This window comes from Phalangium opilio, unplaced genomic scaffold (genome assembly GCF_054372755.1).
Source record: "Phalangium opilio isolate 3A_F unplaced genomic scaffold, DU_Popi_V2 ptg000013l_1, whole genome shotgun sequence".
Lineage (NCBI taxonomy): Eukaryota > Metazoa > Arthropoda > Arachnida > Opiliones > Phalangiidae > Phalangium > Phalangium opilio.
The window spans coordinates 12,910,627-12,935,109 of record NW_028324148.1 but is presented as its reverse complement, the minus strand read 5'-3'; the positions used below and the strand labels follow the sequence as shown (position 1 = coordinate 12,935,109).

Genomic DNA, 24,483 nt, shown 5'->3' with positions numbered 1-24,483 from the left:
TAGATATTGACCCCACGGTGTGATGCCCATTTTAAAGGAAAGCGCGGCTCCGTTGATGCCCCTTATAGATGGCTTTTCTGCTACACAGTGGCTAAGCTTGCTAAAGGCTACTTAAGCCAAAGGCAGGAACCAATGGGAACTAGTACATCAGGTCTGATTGGTTCCTGCCTTTGGCAAGGTAAAATTCGTGTCCAGAAAATTAGCCAGAATGCTAGGGGTGATCATGGAGCCGCGCTTTCCTTTAAGTTTGATAAACAGGAGATCAAACAAAAAGGGTGAGCCTGGGAAGAATCATGTTACATAACTAAAGTTTTATCCCCTTCTGGTTACACGTATTTCTACCCCATCTAACCTTTCTCCAAGATTTATGTAGAGGTAGAGTTAGAGACTAAGAAATTCGACGGTGAAAATGGGTACTAGTATGGCGTTGAAAAAAATTTCTCTCTCCCAATAAAGACAGGTATGCTGCTGCTACGTAACCAGGGTCATTCGAAAGTAAACTTTCTTCAAAAGTAAAGTGGGAGTCGGGTGTGGTGCTCTCGATTCGATTAAATCAAGGAAATATGCGGGGAAAATTCGAGAACGATTCCAAAAACAAGTTCCTACTCATAAATGTAAAGGAAAATTTAAAGAAATATTTATTTTAGATTTTGTTAATTGCCAAATAAAACAGCGTAAAATTGACATTAACTTTGAATTATTGATTACGATCTTCCTTAACAACGCACTTCGATAATTTAAGCATTTTTTCGTAAATTATGTCTTGAGGAAAGTGTCATGCTTATTTTTTGGTGTTCGAAAGTGAATTTATAATTAGTAGAAACGTTGGTTGTGGCTAATACAACGGGTGCTAGCGTTTTAAGTTAAATACACGTTAAGCCTTGGTCTAGAGTTTTTCTTTAATTCGCGCGATTTAACAATCGGCTATTTTCAAAGCGGGAGCCAAAGTATCGTCTGCTTGATATAGGATTAAGACGGATCCAGTCCGGGCCGGGCCTGATCCAAAGACGCTAGATGGGACTTCATAGTTACCAGTCCACGTCCTGATTGGCAGACCGACTCACTGACCGACTAGTAATCAACGCCCAGCAAAAAACCGCTTAACTTAGAAGGCTGAAATTTTGGTACATTACGCTTAAGTAGTATGCACGCACTAAGAGAGATTTTTCCAATGCGCCACCATCTTGAAAAATGGCGACAATTGAAAATTGTAAATTAACATTCTTTATGTAATAGCGTCGGTGCATTTAGACAAATTTTTTCTTTAATATTTAGTACACAGGTTTCCTATATCCCATAGCCGGGCTTTATGGATGGCTTTTGGAGTTCTATTTGCCGCCATTTTTATAAATGTTGAGCCGAAAACTAATTAAAATGACCCGACGGGCTGACGGGCAACTTCTGGTACCTCTGCTACTAGTTAATTTATGTGCTTCGCTCCTTCGAATAAAAACGTTTTTTAACTTGGCCCTATTCTTTCAGTGCATACTTTAAAATAAATTCTTACCCATTAATTTTAAATGCCCTGATAGTTATTTTTATGGATGAACAGTACGAAACCAGGCTTGGCCACCAAAATGAATAGATTTATGATGAAACTAAATATCTGACCGTGGGCAGATCCGGATTTTTCGCCAAATCCGCAAAGATTAATAACAAAGCAACAGTCGGAAAAAGCGCAACTAGATGAAGGTGGGTTTGAAATAACACAATGATAAATTGCCTACAAATATAACTTAGCTTTTAACTTTTCCGACTGAGCATTGAGCTTTATTTTTTAAGTTCAATAAAACTAGAGCTATTTAATATCCATTTGTAGGCGTCGGTGCAGGTAATTCGACGCTTCGTTGGATTATAAACCTACGATTTTTAAGGTAGGAGTGGGAATGGTTCAATTACACCTTATGGTAAAATATTCCAAGTTCAATGATTTCGCTACATCAAAGGCTAATTGAAATAACTGCAAGGGCGACAATCATGTGATTCATAATCAATCATTGACCCTATGAAAATAATATTTACTGCAACGTGGTAAAAATAGTGTACACAAATGGGGCTAGAGAAATAGTCCCCCCCCCCCCGTTTGTTAACTTAACAGCGTTTCAGGGCTGCCAGTAATTTGTGACTCTAGATAGCATCTCGAGTTTGGACCTGAATCGAACAGAATACTACAAGCTTTTCTGTCTGTTGCAGATATCAGTTGAATTGCACTCGCAAATGTATGTCAGCACTTGTAAGCGCATTAGGAGAATAATGGCGTATGAATTCTAGTCATATGCAAGCCCGTGAAAAAACCGAATAACATTTACCAGCACCAGATGTCGCTCTACAAAATCTTTTATAATTTTCAAAAACGCAAACTGCCGTATTCCAGGATCTATGTCTCAAAAACCGAAATGGCAATTTTTGTATTTTGAATTTATATTAAAAATGTAACGAAATATTAAAGTATTGCGCTGACTGGTCGACCGAAGAATTAAGAGAAAATAAAATTCAATACTTTGCTCGAATACCTGATCTAATCAATAGCTTTGACAAAACGTGAAACAAAATCATGAGAATACGCTCCTATGGATGGGATCTACTTTTCTCGCGCATGGTCATTTACCCTTTCACGCACGTAATTGGGCAATATTGCGCCGCCGCCTTTAGCAAAACATAGTCCCTCCCATACTGTTCATCCACATTGAATAAAGAATTACTACATGAGCATACGCTCTTATGGATGGGATCTACTTTTCTCACGTATGGTCATTTACCCTTTCACGCACGTAATTGGGCAATATTGCGCCTTAAACAAGACATAGCCCCTCCCATACTGTACAGATTGAAAAAAGAATTACTAAAACTATTCTAATAGATGCCCACAAACTAACTTAATACAAAAGAAAAAACCAAATCGTAGAAAAATAAAGTAGATTTCAACGACAGACTCTGGCACACTGTTTGGTCAGGTAACTACCAATTGTCTTTGTTGTTATTAAATAACACTGCTCACTAAACAAACAAACAAACAAACACCTTCCATAAACCCGTATTTAAATACTAATAGTTTCGCATTACGTAAATAAACATCACAGTATAGATCTTTTCTTAAGCATTTTCGTCACAGTTCGCCGAACTCGGGTTAATATTTTAGCGATGAAAGAAAAAAGTTAGAACGGGATTAGTTGCTTATTGTTTTAGGCCTAAGAGTTTAACAGATGCCATTTGAATGGGAAGCCGTATGTGGGCCGTTTTCCCTGATGTAGTGTAGGCCTTAACGACCGGTTCATCGCTTTGCTTCTTTTACTCCTTCGCGGAAGTGTCAGCCTATTTCCTCTTTCCGGTGATTGCCCCTAAATTTAGACGCGCCCATCACGGGTCACTTCGCCAAAAATGTTTAAACATACCAGCTTTGATTTCCCACAAAGGGACAATGAAATGATGAGATAGGTTTTTTTTCGATTGCGAATTTGACTTTTTTGAAAATTCGTTAATCTATTCAGCATATATAAGTTCATAAGGTATGTTCCATAAGTTTGTCACTGGTTACAAACTGGAGCTTGTCATGAAGTGAATAGGTAGGTCATAGATTCAGGGTAAAGCCATGCCTGGTGAGGCGCTGTCAGAGGCTTATGACAGACTAAATAGGAAGATGGACTGCAAAACCGAGTTTAGACAATTCTTTCTTGTCGTTTTCGAACTAGCTCTCAGTTAGTCTCTAGCATTACGAAGTATAAGAAACTTATGAAACACATCTTATAAACTTATGATACAGGGTGTTACAAAAAGGGTGGTACAAGGGGTTCTACGAGCGACATACAAACAAACTACTATCTCAAATATACATAGAAAGTAAGGGTGATTCACTTGTCCCCCAACACTATGATAAAATATTTACGTCACAACGGTACACGAGGAGAAAAATTGCTTATGAAAATTCTATCATAACCAAGAAGAAAAAATATTCAACGCTCCATATGTCTCGAGTCAATAGCCGAATTAACAATTTATGCCTTCAACCACTTTAGCACTAGCTCGGTTTCTGTTATGTATTAACCTTTGGTACAACTACCTGTACCGAAGCAATGCCATTACGCCACTCACAGCTCATCAAAAAAGTAAATCAACCCCGAAATGCAGTGTTTGCATTTATTTTGGCTCTGGCCCTAAAACATAAACTCTGTTCAAAACAAAAATCATAAAAACATGACTGATCTTCAGTCTTCTTCTTAATTGCGCGTTGGAGTTTGCTAACTATTAAACACAAACATTTTAACAAGAAAAACCTATCCTTCGAATGAACGATAGAATTCTCGGTCATCAGCAGAAAATTGGAGTTCTTCAAAAATGATCTCTTTTAACAGAGGAAAGCCGTTATCTATTCTTGAACAACTTAATGGCTTACTGCGAAGGGGAAAGTTTTAAAACGACGAGCTATAAATAGTTCAACTCGGGGTTTCCTTCGTTTTGCTAGAGGAAGAACTGTCTTCTCGAGACAGTCTGGTGTAAAACGTCTTTCAGCTTCTTAGTTTTTCCCCTAAATTAGGTTGAAAGTTCAAATGAAGAAGTCATTTCTTAGGGACAAACCAAGGTTCTCAAATACTATGGTACTTTAAGCTGGGCTAGTTACTGACAGTGGGAAATGAAACCTGACTCCGTGGGCGTATTTCCACAAGAGTAAATCCATCAGGAGTGTAAAACTGAAATACTATAGGCTTAATCTTCAGACTATCTCCGCTAAGTAACGTTATAAACTTAAGTATGATATTTCTTGCAGTAATGTTAAATTGGTTAAGGAAGATTTTTTCCATGATAGCAGGAATTGATAAGATAATAGAAATAATTGTGTTTCCATTTTCTCAGCGTATCTAGGCGGGCTTTGAGGGAGGAGCCTAACTAATAATTTTGTATGATAAATTTTCCGTATCTAATAAATTATCTCGATGCAGGTTGAACATTATCTCTCTCCTGATATTGGCGTTGCTACGTCGCAGTCACATGGGGTTGTGTCTTTATTGCCCATGTGCTAGGAATATAAGCAGATGACGAAAATAATGAATTCACTGTTAGAAAGACGTCAGAATTATGACGCGTAACGGAGATCAATCAAGCCCCGCCCACAAAAGTTAGCATGGAAGATATGGGGACACAATGATTCCAATTACCGTATAATAGGGATTTCGCGTGAAAATGGGAACGCTACCAAGTTACAGAATTAAACAGTATGTTCGCGTGTGATAATGCGCTAAGCCTTTGCGAGTCACGAGACGTGTCGCCTGCTAATTAGGCTGCGTTTTAAGAGATATTACGAGGTTTTAATTTGTCCTAATACCATATAATTAACATTAAAACAGTAAGCATGACACTTTCCCTTGTAGTAATGTTTCCATTATAGAGGTTGGTGTGAAAAGGGGCAGGAGACCTAATGATGGATACTTAAACAGGATTATACGCTTATGATTTCACTTTGTGCGATACAATGTTGTTACTTACTATATAACGAAGAAGTTTAAGTTAAGACAAAAGGTTGTAACAGCGCTAAGTTACGATAAAGTCGCTCTAAAACAACATCCGTCGGAAAAAGGAAAAGGATGTTTGAGAGCGGTTAAGCCTCGGTTAATCTAACGGTACGCGGACGGAAACAAGAATCGGAAGAGGAAGACGAGAACCGTGGTTGAATTGCTCTAACACTAAACAAAGCGTCGCAGTCGACAAGTCTGTCACGCAAAGTCATGCAGTTTGAAACGAGGAACTATTTCGAGGTCTATGTTATAAAAATTCTAACTGTATAATATTCCAGCCAAGTCAGCGAGTTCACGCTCCGATTAGAAAGTGAGAAAATTACAAAAGGCATTGTTTTAAACTCGCCCCTTTTTTAGAAAGTCGCAATTTGGGGCCAGCCAGCGTTTTTCACGCCAAAATATGGCCACATATTTTTCAATTTAAAATTCATCGAATTTAGCAGGATTTCCCCTCATATTCTAAAGTGATTTCACTGGTTTAAAATGACTAGTTTCATGAACTTATAAATATTCCAGTTCATGCTAGTACATTATAAGAAAATTACAGAAGCCATTTTTTTACCTGACATTTCACACCCATTTAAAAAATTCCCTGACATTTCACACCCATTTAAAAAATTCCCTGACATTTCACACCCATTTAAAAAATTCCCTGACATTTCACACCCATTTAAAAAATTCCCTGACATTTCACACCCATTTAAAATAGTGCCCTGACATTTCACACCCATTCAAAATATTGCCCTGACATTTCACACCCATTTAAAATAGTGCCCTGACATTTCACACCCATTTAAAATAGTGCCCTGACATTTCACACCCATTTAAAATAATGCCGTTCTGACATTTCACACCCATTTAAAATAATGCCGCCATGACATTTCACACCCATTTAAAATAATGCCGCCCTGACATTTCACACCCATTTAAAATAATGCCGCCCTGACATTTCACACCCATTTAAAATAATGCCGCCCTGACATTTCACACCCATTTAAAATAGTGCCGTGACATTTCACACCCATTTAAAATAATGCCGCCCTGACATTTCACACCCATTTAAAATAGTGCCGTGACATTTCACACCCATTTAAAATAATGCCGCCCTGACATTTCACACTCATTTAAAATAATTCCGCCCTGACATTTCACACTCATTTAAAATAATTCCGCCCTGACATTTCACACCCATTTAAAATAATTCCGCCCTGACATTTCACACCCATTTAAAATAATGCCGCCCTGACATTTCACACCCATTTAAAATAATTCCGCCCTGACATTTCACACCCATTTAAAAAAATTCCCTGACATTTCACACCCATTTAAAAAAATTCCCTGACATTTCACACCCATTTAAAAAATTCCCTGACATTTCACACCAATTTAAAAAATTCCCAGACATTTCACAACTATTTAAAAAATTCCCTGAAATTTCATCCCCGTTTTAAAATTCCCTGTCTTTTGAAAAAATTCCTGACATTTAACACACATTGTATAAAATGCCTGACTTTTAACACCCATTTTAAAAACTTACCGACATTTACCACGCGCATCCTAGAGCGCAATCCGTTTGGACATGTTACACGTCACGTGATCGTTGTTGGAAACGGCACGACGATACAAAATTAAAAAAATATATACTCCCCCTACACAGTCTCCACTGGGTTCCTACTCTGAACTAATATTTAAATCGAACCCAGGTAAAAACCCAACATAAACCGAGTACATGGACCAGTCTTAAGAAATTTAAAAGAAAAAGTAGCGTGGCTTACCTTGAACAGGTGCGCGAAGAAGACGAAGGCCGTAGCAAACGAAATTAAAGTGTAGAATCGAAGATCCATGGTCACTCGACGCGTCACCGAGCAAATATTCCAAGTGACGAATTAAAGGTGACCGTGACAAATTTGGATCAAAGGAAGACATTTAAAACATCGTCAAGAATGGGCGAAATGAGTCATTTTCACAAACACTCCAATTCAACAAACACAACCGTGGAACTAATAATCCAAAGGTTTTAACGATTTATCTGAAAAAAATTCGAAGCAAAGGCAATTAATTTAAGCAATTGACGTTGAGATTCGCCTTACTGTTTGATAAGCAAGCAATAGTGATGTATTTATTACAATTCTAATGTTCTAAATGAGCAAAGTTCATACAATAGAGAGGGGGTGGATACTAAGCTTAATAGATCTTTTACAAAAGTTGGGGGTAAAATGAGTCTGGTGTTTGAGCACCTTGTTTTTGCAAGAGCATGTTGTCAACAAAGACGCTAGATATGGCTTCAAACAAGAGGACTGGTATAGTTGAAGCCCTACCTAACTTCTAACCGGGTGTTCGAGTTGCATGCTACGCATAACGTGTAATCTGTATTAATAGATAGTTTTCACACATGGAGGATTCATACCATTTACACGAGGAGGCCGGGCTATCTGGAGGACAAAAACTCGTCTGCTTTTGTCCTCCAGATAGCCCGGCTTCCTGGTGTAAATGGTATGAATCCTCCATGTGTGAAAACTATCTATAGTGTGCACTAAAAGAGCTTGACAAATTTCTTAACTTTAACCGTTCGTCAGGGTAGCTAATAATTTGTGAGAACATCTCATATTTAGAACTGAATGATCTGAATCAAACAGAACTACAAGCTTTTCAGTCTGTTGTAGATAGCGTTTGAATTGGAGTCACAAATGACTGACTACACTCGTCCGCACACTATCCCTCACAGGGAATTTTTAGAGTGATTAGCCCCTCGTCATAAACTCAACTGTACTGTCATCGTTAAAATAAATGTTACTGTAATTTAATTCCAAAAGGCTTTTGAACTATTTTTATGTTTCCTCAAATTTTAAATTTACGCAGTGAAAGATAACAGATATGTGGAAATTCCAGTTTCGTTTTTAAGCTTTTTTTAAATTTTGAAGTATTCTTATATTTATTTTTTACGTTTTTTAAATGGAATATATAGCAAATGATGCCAAGACACGCTTTTTATAAAGGTGATTAAAACAATTATCGCTATTTTTTCCATAATTAGGTGAATTTTAAATACAATAGAGTTAAAGCCACAAATAACTATTGGCAACAATTAAAAACTTCAAAACGAAACCTTCATTGTAGAACTCGTGTCTTGCACTTTTACTACTCCTAAGCCTAATTTAATGTATTTACCCGAGTTAAGAGTAAGAATTAAGATTTGCCAACATCTTTCGGTCAACATTAAGGACTTGAAACAATTCCAGACTGAAAGGCTTATGTCCAGCATCTACATTAAACTCACTATACTTAACGAGTGTTATTATAGTTAAAACAGAAAATTAACATTTCGAAGACTTCAAACTTAAAGGCCCACAAAATAGACCTCATGTCAAGCACATTTTTTCACACTTAAGCTTAATATATTTAAACCAGAAAATCACTTGCTATAATACTCAAAGTCAAAGACTCGGTAAAATTTCTTAGAAGACCACATGGAAGACCCCATATCCTGCGAAAACTACGAATGAATCACAAAACTGACCCCTCTCTGAGCTCTTTTAAAGTGACCCATTATCCATACACTCCCATAATATACAATTTCAAAAGAAACTTTTCCACACCAAATACCTTAACATTCGGGCCGTACAAAAAACCTGTTCTTATAAAAGCAGGCGGGTTTCACGTGTCAAAATCAGAGCTTGATTTATTTCCAAAAAAGCTTGTAAAAGTTGTAGACTTTAATAAAGTAAATCCAAATTACCATTATTGAAGTCAAATGCAGTTCCACAATTAATTATCACAAAATCACTAGAAATCCACGGTTTCTTTCAGCAGAAATAAACAATTTACACAACTTCTACGCGAGTGTTTTCCGACACAACAAAACTCGCGTACCTTCCCTTCCCGCGTCGAGGTAAACTTTGAAAACGAGAGGAGGGGGAACATGGAGCGGTGCATGAAGCCAGACCGCGGTCTCTACTAAGTCCCGCCTATTTTTCCCGTTCCAATCGAGGGGATATTTACTCTTTTTCGTGATAAGACTTCGGTATAATTTAAAGGGAGAATGAAATTGCTAGACAACCATTTTTATATTAGTTTTAGTATAAAATGCTTGATTTAGATTGATGAAATAACATCACAATCTTTAACCAGAACTTCCGTTAAATCTATCGGAATAGGGACTTGGCAATTCTGGCTTAACTCCGCCCCCAGCGCCATTATGGTATGTTTTTTAACAGAATGAAAGCTACATAAGCCCCTCCTCCTGGTATGTTTTTTAGCACTAGTGGAAGGTAGCCTGAGGTTGCATGAGGTAGTACTGCCAAGTCCCTATTAAAAGTTGACCTGTTAAGCCTAAAGTAAATGTTTTTGATAATAAACAATTCCATTAGTTACGTACAGAGAAACTAACATACAGGGGCTAGGCCGCCATTAGAGTATTCTCCCTAGTGTCAAGAAGCAACGCCAGACGGAGCCCGAGTTCACTCTACGCGGGAAAATTGCCATCCCGCACTGCCCATAGCGAGGTGCTTCTTGGCGAGATGGAGAATACCCCAATTGGTTTCTATGTATGTAATTTCCTAAATGGTCCATAGGAGCATAGGTTTATCCCATTAATTCCTGCAGAGAAGTAAAGAAGCAGGAGGGAAGGCGACCATCTTAGGTTATCTCTCTGGTGCCAAGAAGCACCGCTAGAGGCAGTGCGAATCGGCTGGCTTCTTCTGAGTCCATGCTTGGTGTCGTGGTTTTCTATATAAAAATAAAAATTGTTTATTTTTGATGTTTTCTATTAATATTAAATTGATTTAAAAATTGCTGTCCTTTAAATAATGTGTTAAAGTATATGCGAAACAAATTTCTTAATGGATTTAAACTTGATAAAAAAACTGACTAAAACCGTTAATCCATACATAACACAAGTGAATTCATAGTGGCAACCCTCTCGGTTGCACGTAGCTGCTGTGGTAGAAAACATACGCCAGATTCACCTGAGAGTAATAAAAGAAAGATAGACGCTTCTTTGAACCTTTGCCAATAGTGCCAAGATACATTAACTCGGAGTACAGCTCTCACTCTACGGGGGAGGCATATTAAAAATACATCGCTGCAGGCATAGCAGGTTTTAGTTTTCTCTCCTTGATTTACCTTATGTTTCAACAACTGTGGAATTTTTAGGAAAACTTTTGATTTTGAAGCTTTTTTTCACTTGTTTCCTAGGAAGCGGTAGTGACATCTATGAAAATGCGTTTACGTTCAACTTTTGAGAAGTTAATTTTAAAAATTTTGGTTTCAACAAGGGTAAATGGGTTTCACTGATTGTAGAAAAACCCAGAACAAAAATGGCGCATATTTGTCCTGAGAAGCCAAAACTAAATAAAAATATTATCGTAAGAGATGGCGCCAGTGTAGTTTCGAATTTTTAAATTCTGGAGTTTTTAGTCCCACCAAAGGTAGATTTGGCTAACAATATTATTGATATTAGTTTGACCAAGGAAGTTTTTTGTTGTCTTTGTCGTTGGTGTTAAGTTCTAACTTCTGGCTGGCTAGTATGCTTCATAAAATGAAAAAAAAAAAAAATTAATAAATAAAGATTGTTAAGATATTATGTACTGAAGGCTACATCCAGAAATTCAATACTTTCTCATTTAGCTAAACGAGAAAGGCTTATTTGATGTCATCGCCCTGGATATTTATTCTCTGTATTATTTTAACGTTAGTGTATAATTTTAAAGAGAGCCTTTTCAAGTATGTTGCCAATAGTTTACAAACACACAATATTTTCGCGTTGACCAAAACAAACAAAATTTTCGCGTTGACCAAAACACACAATGCTCGTTTCGATATTAATGCGATAGATATTTCTGTCCATAAGTATCTCATAAATGGATTGGAAAAAATTGTATTCTCCCAGCGAAGGTTTTATTAATCCCTGTAAATAAGTCGCGAGTTGACTTAGTGTGGACATCCCTTCCTAGACCAAGCTTAGATTAGATTAGAATCCCCGTTTATTTTCAGTTTGAAAAATCCTCGATGAATCGCGATTCAAGGCGAATTATAATTTTATTAATAATAATAATGAGAGGTAAGCACATTGTGTTTGGCAGCCATGCTCTTGGATTGCTTGTTAAAAAGCCCTCATTAAATGCATTCAACCGTCAGAATCGCGATCAAATTATGTCAATCTTGGCTTCTCTTTCAAACGAAAGATAAATTTGTGAGTTTTCAAAAGCAGAAATAGGTTATAGTATAAAATGTAAATAATATATAGCTCCCTATAAGTATGAAACTCTCCATTTAAGCCATGTAAACAGCATTTTCTTCCATTGAACGTTTCTAATGCCACCTATTAAGAAGAGATTTTACGCGTAAGAGTAGAAGCGTAAAATCTCGCTACTTAGGCATTCTTATAGTAAATAAATTCTTGTTTGTACTCATCATCGAAACCATACCGTAATCATTTCGTACTCATCACTCAAATCATGGAAATACTTTTTAATCAGTGTAATAATTTCAATTCATGTTAATTTGTATTCAATAATTACGTAATCAGAGTAATAGTTTCATTCATGCAGTACTCAATGATTACTTAATCGGTGTACTGTCAAATTCTTACTGGCTGGGTATTCATGGGTTCTCAGGTGTTATCCTTGATTTAACAAATAGGTATCATGGCTGATGACATCTTCCCATACGTTAAAATACCCGACACTCAATTTATTAAATACAAGTAAGTGTTATCTTTATTGAAATAAATTCAGCTCTTTTCTGTTCTTCAATTACGAAACTGTAATGATTATCACGAAAGGTTTTCAAACGTAACAAACCTAAATATAGGCGTTGTTTCCGTGAGTATATTCGTAAAGATGAGTAAATGATAGATTTTAGTGAATGCGCCCATTAATTACAGGAACTCACCTTAGTAGACGTTTTGCAATTGGAGATTAACGGCATACTGCAGTACTCAGAGAGAATGCACAATGTCCAGTAAGTTATAACGTATCATCGACTTATTTCTTTTATAACGTCAGACATTAATTAAATTCATCATTTTTCACATCTCGAAGCTTTCAATTGGATTTAATCAATTTAGATACCGTTCTTGAAATATACAAAGACCCACAAAAATATAATGTACGTTTGCCAAGAAACGTAGCCCAGATAAGTCTGATTCTAACTAACATTCCCTTACATTTGATTTCTCTTCAGCATCTTCATTTCGTGGCGATACCATGGCAACTAAGTCTATTTGAGAAAGAAACATTTTGGGCATCGTCTGGTTTGGCTGGAGTGACGGAAACAATCGTCATGTCGAGTGCACCTCGTAAATACGTCACGAACAATCTCGATTTTCTGCAAATGGATTCCACGGCAAGTTGCAAGTGCACCCCAAAAATCATTTTTAATAATCAAGTTTATAATTAGGTGAAACACCTCATATTGGCGGCTCTGTTGACAGTGGCTTTCATTTTGACGATGAGTCCTGTTATTTACGGGGAATTACGGTTAACTCTGAACCGACAGTGTCTACTGTCACTGACCTATCGTTTTGTCATTCATATATGGGACACTGTTTCCGTATTTTTCGCTGAACGTGAGTATTTGAATGGCATCAATAAGCCTCTTCGATGTAACTAAGAGGGAAAGACATGGGGTAAAACCCTGCCTTAATTTTTCCTTATCGGTGTCTGCGCTCTAGGCGTTTAGGGTCAACGGAGACTGCTATGGGTCAACACCCTTGTATGTCTCGATACTGAAGGTTGCCTATCCCTCTTTTCACATCGAAGAGGGCTTTTAAAATGAGGCAAAAGCACCATTAAGTGTTACATTTCTCCATTGCAGCTTATCCACTAATTAGGAATCGAGTTTTGGATCGCATCATTTGTTTGTTTTGGCTCTTGGGTTCTGTCATTATTGTCATCTTCATGACGTCGTACATGCAATCAGATCTGACGGCTGAGAGTTATTCTTATATCGATTCCGTCTATGACTTAATTGATGAAAGATCGATTCAACCCCGAATATTGGAAGGTTCAATGTGTGACAATTACTTGAAGAAAAAGGTGAAATTTAAAGACTTTATTAGGTGTTGGACTCCTACAGTTCAAAGTTCAAATAATATCTTGATCCGTGTGGACAAAAGAGATATCAAAAAATAACTTGGAAATGCTTCGGTCTTCCGCTCAATTTTCTATCAATTTTTCTCCGTCTAATTAACTTAAACCTTTGATTTTTCGGTACTAGGCTTTAGAAGACGATAAAATAAAAAACTGGATGAGTAAATTGGATGGGTCGAGTTACGGAAATATCCTCGACTATGTTGATTTCGAGTATTTTATGGAAATTTGCGATGGAACGAAATCTTTCATTTTCGATAAACAAACCTTTTTGTGGAGCATCGGCAGATTGTTGGCGGAGAATGCTGAAGAAAGATGCCAAATAAAGGAACTTTGTCGCGGAGTGTATTTTTCGAAACCCAGTGGTCAGGAATACACTGCTTACCTCGTCAACAAATCTTTTCAGGAGAGTTACCCATTGTTCCAGGAAAGCTACGGTTTATCGTAAGTCAACATATCAGCGAACGAAAAAACCCTTTTTATTCTGTTTACCAATTTTTGAGAGTTGAAACTCGGACCGCTATATAACCAAGTGCCTCTTAAAGCGAGCATGGAATCTGTATTATAGGAGTGGAAAGCGAGTCAGTTTTTAGCCCGCCAGAACCTGTTAGGCTGTTACAGTCTGAGATGTAACTCAAGGTCACGTATAGCATCACGTGACATAAAAGGCGTAGTTCTCTGTTTGACGAAAAACAAAAATGGGGCAGTTGTTACAAATAGCCCTTGCTGATAATGATGGGACTACCTATTTAATTAAGATTTGTTAAGCCTTGGTACCTTGTACGCTTTACTGCACGGCTGCCATTTTGGTAAAACTCTAATTTCCTGCCACATGTTTAGCATATCTATGTCAATTACGCGACAGTTACTTTAACCAACAAGCTGGATTACGCCGCAACAAATTGAATTGCAATTATTCCGAGAACTTACCATTTTTACATTACAAGCTTTTCCCAATATTAACGCACACTTGATTTTCAGAATGATAGTACTCTTCGAAACCCAGCCTTTCGCGTACTTGTACCATCTCATTCACGCATCTGTGGATTTCGAAACTTGGCGAAAACCTCAAAAGGAAGATTTCTCACTAAACCTGACTTCGCTTTCTTTCTTTTTTCACATTCTATTTATCGGATATCTGTTTTGCATTGCCGTTTTCGTCTTGGAAATTTTCGTAGCGTACATCATTGGCCAGTTTAAGGGAGTCACGAAAATACAACGACGATCAAGAATGTTCATATAATGTCATCAAAAGTCTAAAAAGAACCAGCTATTGTAAATCCAGTTTTAACAAATTTTCTTTAACGGTTTTCTCATAAATGATCTCTTTAAATATAAACGGAGTGAAAGAAAATTTAAAAAATCAAAATAAATGAATTCTGCAGTTGAAACACGCCCTTATAAAATGGTGAAGAATAGAACGACAACAATGTCCGGATAGACAAAGCCGGGAGTCATTCATGCTAGTTGCAAAGGCATTCGGCGTTGCCCGACAGCATTATTTTATTACTTTTCGGGAAATCATTTTAAAAGACTGCTGCTAATCGACCCAAAACGACATAATAAAGCCTGGAACTAAATACTAGTTTAAATTTATAGGAAATAAATTCAAACTTAAAAACTCAAAATATAAATTGCGATTGAACATGCCCTTTTTAAAATGGCGGAGAATAAAGTAACAACAATGTCCAGATAGGGCGCCTTTAATGCCTTCACCTTGAAGCACCGCTAGAAGCAGTAATGGCAGCCACACCCCTGTGTGTTGGTTTTTATGAATTTAGTTTTTGTAGATAGTTCCAATAGACCCAACAAACAAATAAACAAGTTGGCTTGGTCTCGTCTCCATCTAAGGGATAGGATCACGTGACTAACAAAGTTGACTGTAGTACCATCATGATCTGTCTTTGGGCAACGAAAATATATCTCTTATTTTTCTTATTGGATTAGAGTCTGACATTTGGGGTAAAACAGGTTCTGCGCATGGCAAAATCAAGCCAATCAGGTTATCTCTTTCTCGCCACAAAACCGGAGAGCGAGATCTGAGCCGTTAGCCTATAAAAGTTCCAAAGATTTGTTGGTTGGGTCTATTTTAAATATATTTCACGCTTACCCAAGTAATAAAAATAGCCTGGTGTTCAAATTTAACATCATTTCACAAACTTAATTTAATAATGTAATCAATATTTTCATGCTTCTAAATAAACATTAATTTTAGCAATGCATTTCACCTCTTTCTTGTGTGTTAGTGTGTGGAAATCGATAGATAGGGGACAAGCCAGATGTTTCCATTTTTTTATTTCATGGAAAAAAAGTGTGGATCGGTTTACTGTATAAAATATATATCTATAGCGTTTCGTAATTGTCTGTAAATTCAAGCAAGGCACGGCTGTTCTTTTGTTTAAAGGGGCTGTTCGGACAGTGGGACAAACGACGATCTTCCTCATAACGGGTGGGCTAAAAACAGAGGGGGGCCGGACAGTTCCTTTAAACAGATGGCACTAGATTCTTCCATAGCCGAGGGTTGGAGTTGACTCATGACTGGCCCGCTAAATTTAGCAAATGCTAGTTTTAGCTCCGGCCTAGTGGGCAAGTTCTAAGAGGCTCCCCTTACAAAAAGGCCTGGTAGCGATAAAAAAGGCGTGTATGGAGATGAATTACGCTGCAACTCAAAAAACGCGAAGTTCCGGTACATCCCATTGGTTGAAACAAACCGGCATGGCGCTCGCGCTCGTTACAATGGAAAGTAAACTTCCTGCGTGAACGAGATACGAGCGAAACGTGACAATTTAGCGATCGGACAAGGCGTGGGAGGCGTGCGAAATATCTGCAGTGTTGATGGACCTTAACAACGACTCCCAGTGAGATAGACAGCCTTCTTCATATTTTAGTTAATTATATATATACATAATATAGTTCATAAATTTTCTACTGAAAGCTATTTCCAGAACTTCAATACTTTCTAATTAAGCAAAACACGCAAGGCTTATTTGGGTATTAATGCGTATTATATTTATACTCTGTATTATTATAACGTTAAGGATTATTTTGAAGAAACCCTTTTCATATATTTCGCCATTCAATTCCGACAACACAGTTTTCGCCATTCAATTCCGACAACACAGTTTTCGCCTTGACCAAAACGCACAATGCTCATTTCGATATAATTGCGTTAAATACTTGCGTGAAAAGCAACTAATAAAAGGACTCGAAATAATTGTACTATCCTAGTTAAGTGCGAGGCATGCGTAAGATCTGTTGTGTGGATGGACCTTAACAACGACTCTCAGAGAGAGAAAGCTTTCTTCGTATCTTAATTAACTATATATATATATATATATATAATATAATTTATACATTTTCTACTGAAAGATATTTTCAGAAATTCAATACTTTCTCATTTAGGAAAACACGCAAGGCCTATTTATATATTATTGCAAAATATACTTACAGTCGATATTATATCAACATTTGTGTTTAATTAGCTAGGTGTGGTTATATAATCACACCTAGGTATTACGCTGATGGATTGTATGTGTGTGTGTTTGTGAGTTAACCCCGGGTACACGAAAGACAAGCGTGGATAGAAAGAGATTAAGACAAGATCCGCTACCACGTTGGAGCTCGTAATGTGAAAGAATTGCGAGAGGAAATACATTACCGCTATGGTTATGAGTTAACAGCACTTTTCCGACTTCGGATGGACGTGAAACAAGTTGGTCTGGACCTATAGTTAAGAAAAGATCCTCTTTAGGCTCTTCAAAGTATTGGGAAAGAAATAAGATCGGCATCATCAAAGTATTCACCCGGTTAGATTGCGGCAACCCTTTAGTTTACGGCTCATTTGACGGACGGCCGTATCGAAACGGATTAAAATATTTTCTCCTTACTCCGGTTTTTGGGGTTAGCTAAGGAGGATGGGGAATACGGGCAAGGTAGCTAAAATGAGAGATTCATTTTCATACGGAAAGGGCACTATGTGTAAATGATGGGTTGCGGCTATTTATTTATAGTTGTCGTTGAAAATATCTCCTGACCCTTCAATGTGTATTTGTTATAGGTTTTTATCTACGTTGTGAAAGACATACTGGCTTTACGATTATGATATGTGAGTGTGTATGTTTGTGGATTGTCTGTGGAGGCTGGATAGGCGAAAAGACCTTTTTATCTAGATGTGGTAAGAACTTAATGTACACCAAACGTTGGGCCATCTCGAATATTAAGTTAGCGAGTTAGAAAACATGAATACTGTACTAAATTCGCACATACGAAACTAACACGCCCTTCCCACCTCAACCACACCTAGCTAATACGTAAATTTTATTACGTGACTTGTTTTGAAGAAAGCCTTTTCACATATTTCGCCTTTCGTTTCTCCAACACAATTTTCGCTCTAACCAAAACACAAAATGCTCATTTCGCTATTATTGCAATAGTTACTTGCCTGAAACAGTAACTCAAAAAAGGACTCGAAAAAATTGTACTCTCAAAGCAATGGTTTTATTAAGCTTACGCAAGTTTCTCGGACAAATCTACTTAAAATCCAGTTGCTAAAAGTATCGAAACTCTACGATGAACCGAGTTTCAAGGCGAAATATAATTTCTTTCATAATAATAGGAATAATAAAAGGTAAGAACGCAGGGTTAGAAACATTTTCATGGGAAACTCTATCTGAAAACGTTCAAAAATAAGAATACGGCTCTATTTCCGATTACGTTCCCTGGTGCTATACCCTCGTGCTGTACTCAATCCGAAATCGTAATGTCAGAAGTCCATTAAATTAGGCGCGTGTTGAGGGTATTTTTCAGCGAGATGCGGACCGCGCGATTTTTTTTTCTCGACAAGAAATTTTCTTTTTCTCGGTATTGCTTGCGGTAGCGGTACTTTTTTGTCAATCGTTTTCATGTGCGCGATAAACGTGCATAGAGAGATCGTTAAGCCTAATTTTTCAGTAAATGTCTTTCTCTAACTAAATCTACCTATCAATTTTTCTTTCTTTTCATCTAAAACTCTTTTATTCCGAGCTCGAGTTCGTTTTAAATTTTTGTTTATTAAAAATTTTTTACCCATTTTTAGCCACATATCTACGATGAGGCTCTTAGTTTGACCTGCCCTGTTGTTGCTGTAGCAGTAGTAGGGGTGTCACAGTAGCGCCTTTGGCAGTATAAAATATTTCGTTCGTCATTGAAAGGGAGAGAATTGTGGTCAAGGTGATATTTTTTATTCGTCTACTTAAAAGGAAGGGAATTATCATAGTAAGGTTAAGCCATATACTCTCCCTTTAAAATTCCTCTCACCCGTCGTCAATACGATTTCAAGCTTAAACCGCTCCCCTATTTCAACATTCAAAGAAATCGAGGGAAATTTTGAAAGCAAAAGCAAGTATTTACTGATGTTATTTTTAGAAGGGTCTTAAGGCATCGGGATATTAAAATTATTATGTGTTTTACCGAATTCTTTCTCTTTCAAACGCTTCTGGCCTTAAGTTCATGTTAGAAATTTATAAGAGGCGAAAATTATCCGTCGGCATAAGTCTATGTTGTAAACTAAAACTTTCTGTACGTGTATTAATCGAGCGTTAAGTACGTAATCATTTTAGCACTATTAAAGAAAACTCGATCATCGAGGAGGTAATCACTAAAACTTTGTGTTCTTCTATTAAGCGTTACTTGTGTGTAATCATTTTAGCGTTAATTGTTGTTTTTGGAATGGTCTTACGGGTAATAATTTTAGCAATGTTAAAGGTAGCGTGTCGAGGGGCTACTCACTCAATATTTCTCTTTGTGTCGCACTATTACAATTATAACATAAATAAATTTATTGAAGTAAGGATTACGGGTAATCATTTTTGCACAGTTAAAAGTAGCGCATCGAGGGGCTATTTACTTAAATTTTATGTACGCCTGTTAATTAGGGTACGATGTGGCTACTATTTCGAGCCCTTGGGCGTCTTGTTATATTCACTTTTAAAACGTTGACTATTAAGTCTCGGGCTGCACTAAAACACGAGCCAAAGTTTTCGACGCTCCGATTGGCTTCGAAAAATATGACATCACAAACATTAAGCGAGAACGAAAAACGCTTAGCGAGAATATCTAATTGAATCTGATCGGAGCAGGTAGCGATTTTTTCCTTGCTCGCGACTTTCACTCGCAACCACAAAAAAAATTATCATTTTAATGAAAACGGTTGCTCGCGGAGCGGGTGCGAGAATTTTTAATTTTTTCTCGCATCCGCTCCATTTTTACCCTCAACACGCGCCACTGAAAACGCACCTTAAGACTCCATAGAGATTAACATTACCAATCTGGATTGAGTATAAATAGAAAATCCCTCGCGGTATTTTCTAAATATGTGTCGTCCCAACTTTTCGGAGCTGTATGACCTTTTATTTGGTCCTAGCTCGACACAATAAACGGAGAAAAAAAAATATATTTTCTTATGGTTGTAGTGTACAGTTCCTTACCCATTACTCTCAGTTATCGCTCGACATACGGGCAAGCATATAGCGGCCAGTGTGATAGTTATCCCTAATGATTTTATCCGTAACCCTTCGTATTCAAACGTATTATCTCTTGTAATCACGCCTAATCACGAAATCATCCATAATCATTGTGTAATCACTTCATATAAACAAATGTGTAACCTCCAAGTGTCTTCACGTTCATGGTTCGACACAACACAATCATTGTCACCGTAATCATTTCGTACACATCGGAATAATTTGTAATCTATATACGTAATCATTTGGAATCAAAGAATTTGAATGCTTGTTGTGATCAATGACTACGTAACCCGTGTAAATTTTACTCATGTGGCACTCAATAATTAAGTAATCAGTGTAATTTGTATTCACGCTGAACTCAATAAGTACGCAATCAGTGTACAACCAAATTCTTACTGGTTAGCCCCAAGGCCGGGTATTCATAGGTTTGCAAGTGTTATATTAATGCTCTCAGGAGTTCATAATAACATCAGACATTTGGGGTTATTATGAACTCCTGATGCTCTTGATTTAACAAATAGGTATAATGGCTGAGGATGTTTTCCCATACGTTAAAACATCCGACACTCAATTTATTAAATACAAGTAAGTGTTATCTTTTTCAATTATAAATTCAGCCCTTTTCTGTTCTTCAATTATGAAACTGTAATGATTATTACGAAAGGTTTTCAAACGTAACAAACCTAAACGTGGGTGTCGTTTCCGTGAGTATACTCGTAAAGATGAGCAAATGATAGATTTTTGTAAAAACGTCCATTCACTACAGGAAATCACCTTAGTAGAAGTTTTGCAATTGGAGATTGACGGCATGATGCAGTACTTAGAGAGAATGCACAATATCCGGTAAGTTTCAACGTATCATCAAGTTATTTCATCTACAAGGTCAGACATCAATTAAATTCGTCATTTCTCACACCTCGAAGGTTTCAACTGGATTTAATCAATTTAGATACCGTTCTTGAAATATATAAAAACCCGCAAAAATATGGGGTACGTTTGCCAAGAAACGGTATCACAGATAAGTCAGATTCTAACAAACGCTCCCTTACGTTTGATTTCTCTTCAGCACCTTCATTTCGTGGCGATACCATGGCAACTAAGCCTATTCGAGAAAGAAACATTTTGGGCATCGTCTGGTTTGGCCGGAGTGACGGAAACAATCGTCATGTCGAGTGCGCCTCGCAAATACGTCACGAACAATCTCGATATTCTGCAAATGGATTCCACGGCAAGTTTCAACTTTACCCCAAAAAATGACTTGTAATAATGAAGTTAATAATTAGGTGAAACACCTCATATTGGGTGCTCTGTTGACAGTGGCTTTCAGTTTGACGGCGAGCCCCGTTATTTACGGGGAATACCGATTAATTCTTGACCGACAGTGTCTACTATCACTGACCTATCGTTTCGTTATTCATTTATGGGACACTGTTTCTGTTATTTTCGCTGAACGTAAGTATATGAATGGCGTCAATAAACCTCTTTGATGTAACTAAAACTCTGCCTTCCATCTCCCTTTTTGGTACCTGCGCTCTAGGCGTTTTGTGTCCAGAGAGTGTGCAGAGACGGCAATGGGTCAACACCCTAGTATGTCTCGATACTGAAGGTTGCCTATCCCTCTTTTCAAATCGAAGAGGTTTATGAAAATGAGGCAAAAGCACCATTCATTGTTATATTTCTCCATTGCAGCTTACCCACTAATTAGGAATCGAGTTCTGGATCGCATCATTTGTTTGTTTTGGCTCTTGGGTTCTGTCATTATTGTCATCTTCATGACGTCGTACATGCAATCAGATCTGACGTCTGAGAGTTATTCTTATATCGATTCCCTCTATGATTTAATCGATGAAAAATCGATTCAAGCCCGAATATTGGAAGGTTCAATAGGTCATAACTACTTGAAGAAAAAGGTGAAATTTAAAGACTCGCAACTTTAAAGGAAGACTTCATTGAGTGTCGGACTACTACAGTTCAAAGTTCAAATAATATCTTGATCCTAGTGGACAAACGAGATATCAAAGAATAACTTGGAAATGCTTTTTGCTTCGGTCCGCCGCTCAACCTTAAGTCTAATTAACTTAAACCTTTGATTTTCGGTATTAGGCTTTAGGAGACGATAAAATAAAAAACTGGATACGTAAATGGGATGAGTCGAGTTACGGAAATATCGTCAACTTTATTGATTTCGAGTATTTTATGGATATTTGCGACGGAACGAAATCGTTTATTTTCGATAAACAAACCTTTTTGTGGAGCATCGGCAGATTGTTGGCGGAGAATGCTGAGGAAAGATTCCAAATGAAGGAACTTTGTCAAGGAGTGTATTTTTCGAAACCCAGTGGTCAGCAATACACTGCTTTTCTCGCCAACAAATCTTTTCAGGAGAGTTACCCTTTGTTCCAGGAAAGCTTGGGTTTATCGTAAGTCAATAGGATCGTTGCTTTAGTTTCCAACACATCAGCGATTTTCAGAGTTCGAAAAAAGCCGTTTCTTTTTCGTTTACCAATTTTTGAGAATTGAAACTCTCACCGCTATAATTCCTCTTAAAACGAAAACCCTATAGTTACACTGAGGACTATTCACGAACAAGCCGAATTCAAGAGAGCTTTTTAAAGGTCGACCCGTGCAAGCCAACGGACATCGAGCCACTATGACTCGCGAGCTTAGTCACTGAAATAGTGCTTTCCTTTTAGTCTTTCTTCTCTCCACCAATAGCGTTCCGTTGCATTTTTACATGAAATAAAGCGTGGGAAAATTTGTTTTTCTCGCCTCTAACCGTGAGCATGTAACGATTTCTTCATATTTTACCGAGGGGGTTTTAGGGAACCACTACATTACTAAACATGGGATCTCGAGCCGACGTTTTAAGCCACATCGTATATATACGATGAGGCTATTAGTTTGTCCCGCGAGCCTGTGGGTGTGGGTGTGGTGGTCGTAGTTTTTTTTTCGCGATTTGGAATGTGGTCAGAGTTACCCAAAGAAATAGTTAGTCAGAGCTAACCGAAGAAATGGTTATTTTATTGCTTTGGCAGTATAAAACGTTTCGTTCGACATTGAAGGGAGAGTGAATGTGAGAGAATTGTGGTGAGGTGATATTTTTCGTTCGTGTATTTTAAAAGGATGGGGATTATAATAGTAAGTGCAAGCATACATTTAATTGTACAGGTAAGGTTAAGCTTTGTGAAATGTGGTTTACGTTTGCTCCATATATTTAAAGCTAGAGAGAGAGAGAGAGAGAGAGAGGAATTTAGTATTGGCTTAATTTAAATGGAAGGTTTAATACTCCCTTTAAAATTCCTGTCACCCGTCAACAATAAGGGTTTCACGCTTTTCATCTCACCCCCCGATTTCAAAATTCAAAGAAATCGAGGGGGATTTTTAAAAAGCAAAAGGAACTATATACCGACGTTATATTTGGAAAGGTGGTGTTTATTACTAGAAGCTACGTCATTTCTCCATAAATCGAGAAGAGTTTTAAAAGAAGGTACTAGCTTGGGGCAGCATTCCTTTCTTTTCATTCTTGTAAAAGCTTCAAAACGAAGAGACGTTTATTTTTTTGGTGCTAAGATATTGCGGAATATTTTTTTAACTTCTTTTAACAATTATTTAGTAATTTCTTATTATAATTAATAATTTTTTGTTGTTGTTGACGTTCGTTTAAATTGTCGTGTGTGCGCAGTACATTTTTATCGTTTCCTAGTTCGAATTGAGGAGTAAAGGATTGAACAATCACAGTAGGTTAGGTAAGGTATAGAGGGGTTATCCACTCATTAGGGTAGGTATAGAGGGGCTATTCACTCGTACGATGTGGCTACTATTACGAGCCCTTGGGTCGCCCTGTTTCGACCCGTATCGAGCCGAGCTTTTAAGAAGCTCGCATCACTAAACCAGCTCTCCGCGGTAGAGGCAAGTTAGTGCATGGAATCTCTATCATAAGCGAGCCTGTTTTTAGTCCTCCCGTATAGCATCTCACTAGAGCTGATCGATACTCGGGAAGAGACAAATTGAACAGTGGAATGCTAACGCTGACCGCTCATCTTAAAACACAGACTCCATGCTTGGTGCTCAAAAAAGATGGGATAGGCTTGGTGTATTCAAATTCGGCACTGGTCTGTAAAGTTTTTACAAATGCTGTTGTTCTGCAGAGATCGCCGCTGAGTTCGCTAAGTCACCAGTGTTAGCGATGCTTGCTGAACTGAATTTTGACGTCAATCCGCTCATCGGTGAGCCAGCGTGATCACCAAGAAAATAATCGGTTTTTTGGATCACGTGACGTAAAACGCTTAGTTCTCAGTTTGACGAAAAACAAAAATGGGGCAATACTGATGGGACTACCTATTTAATTATTTATGTTGTTCATATTTATCTCAATGAATATGC

General features: G+C 37.5%; 2 protein-coding genes across 5 annotated transcripts in view; one reads left to right on the top strand and one right to left on the bottom strand.

The window, feature by feature from the left end:
- Positions 1–9,431, bottom strand: part of Ptp10D (Protein tyrosine phosphatase 10D) — a 35,109-nt gene extending 25,678 nt beyond the window's left edge. For 3 of the 4 annotated variants that reach the window (XM_089864629.1, XM_089864632.1, XM_089864631.1), the window contains exons 1-2: positions 9,244–9,431; positions 7,283–7,536 (exon numbers count right to left, since the gene is read on the bottom strand). In XM_089864629.1, coding sequence (XP_089720755.1) covers positions 7,283–7,351 — 69 coding nt within the window. In that variant the 5' untranslated portion in view covers positions 7,352–7,536; positions 9,244–9,431. Of the gene's footprint in view, positions 1–7,282; positions 7,537–9,110; positions 9,134–9,243 lie in introns of those variants that run through there. The other variant, XM_089864630.1, reaches the window with a different exon arrangement.
- A 2,720-nt stretch (positions 9,432–12,151) lies between these two features.
- Positions 12,152–14,840, top strand: LOC149709275 (uncharacterized). Its single transcript, XM_089863987.1, has 9 exons — positions 12,152–12,175; positions 12,242–12,328; positions 12,391–12,467; positions 12,548–12,614; positions 12,690–12,851; positions 12,906–13,074; positions 13,323–13,543; positions 13,725–14,041; positions 14,579–14,840. Exons 1-9 carry the CDS (start codon positions 12,152–12,154, stop codon positions 14,838–14,840), a joined length of 1,386 nt encoding a protein of 461 aa, XP_089720113.1.
- The last annotated feature ends 9,643 nt before the right edge of the window (positions 14,841–24,483 follow it).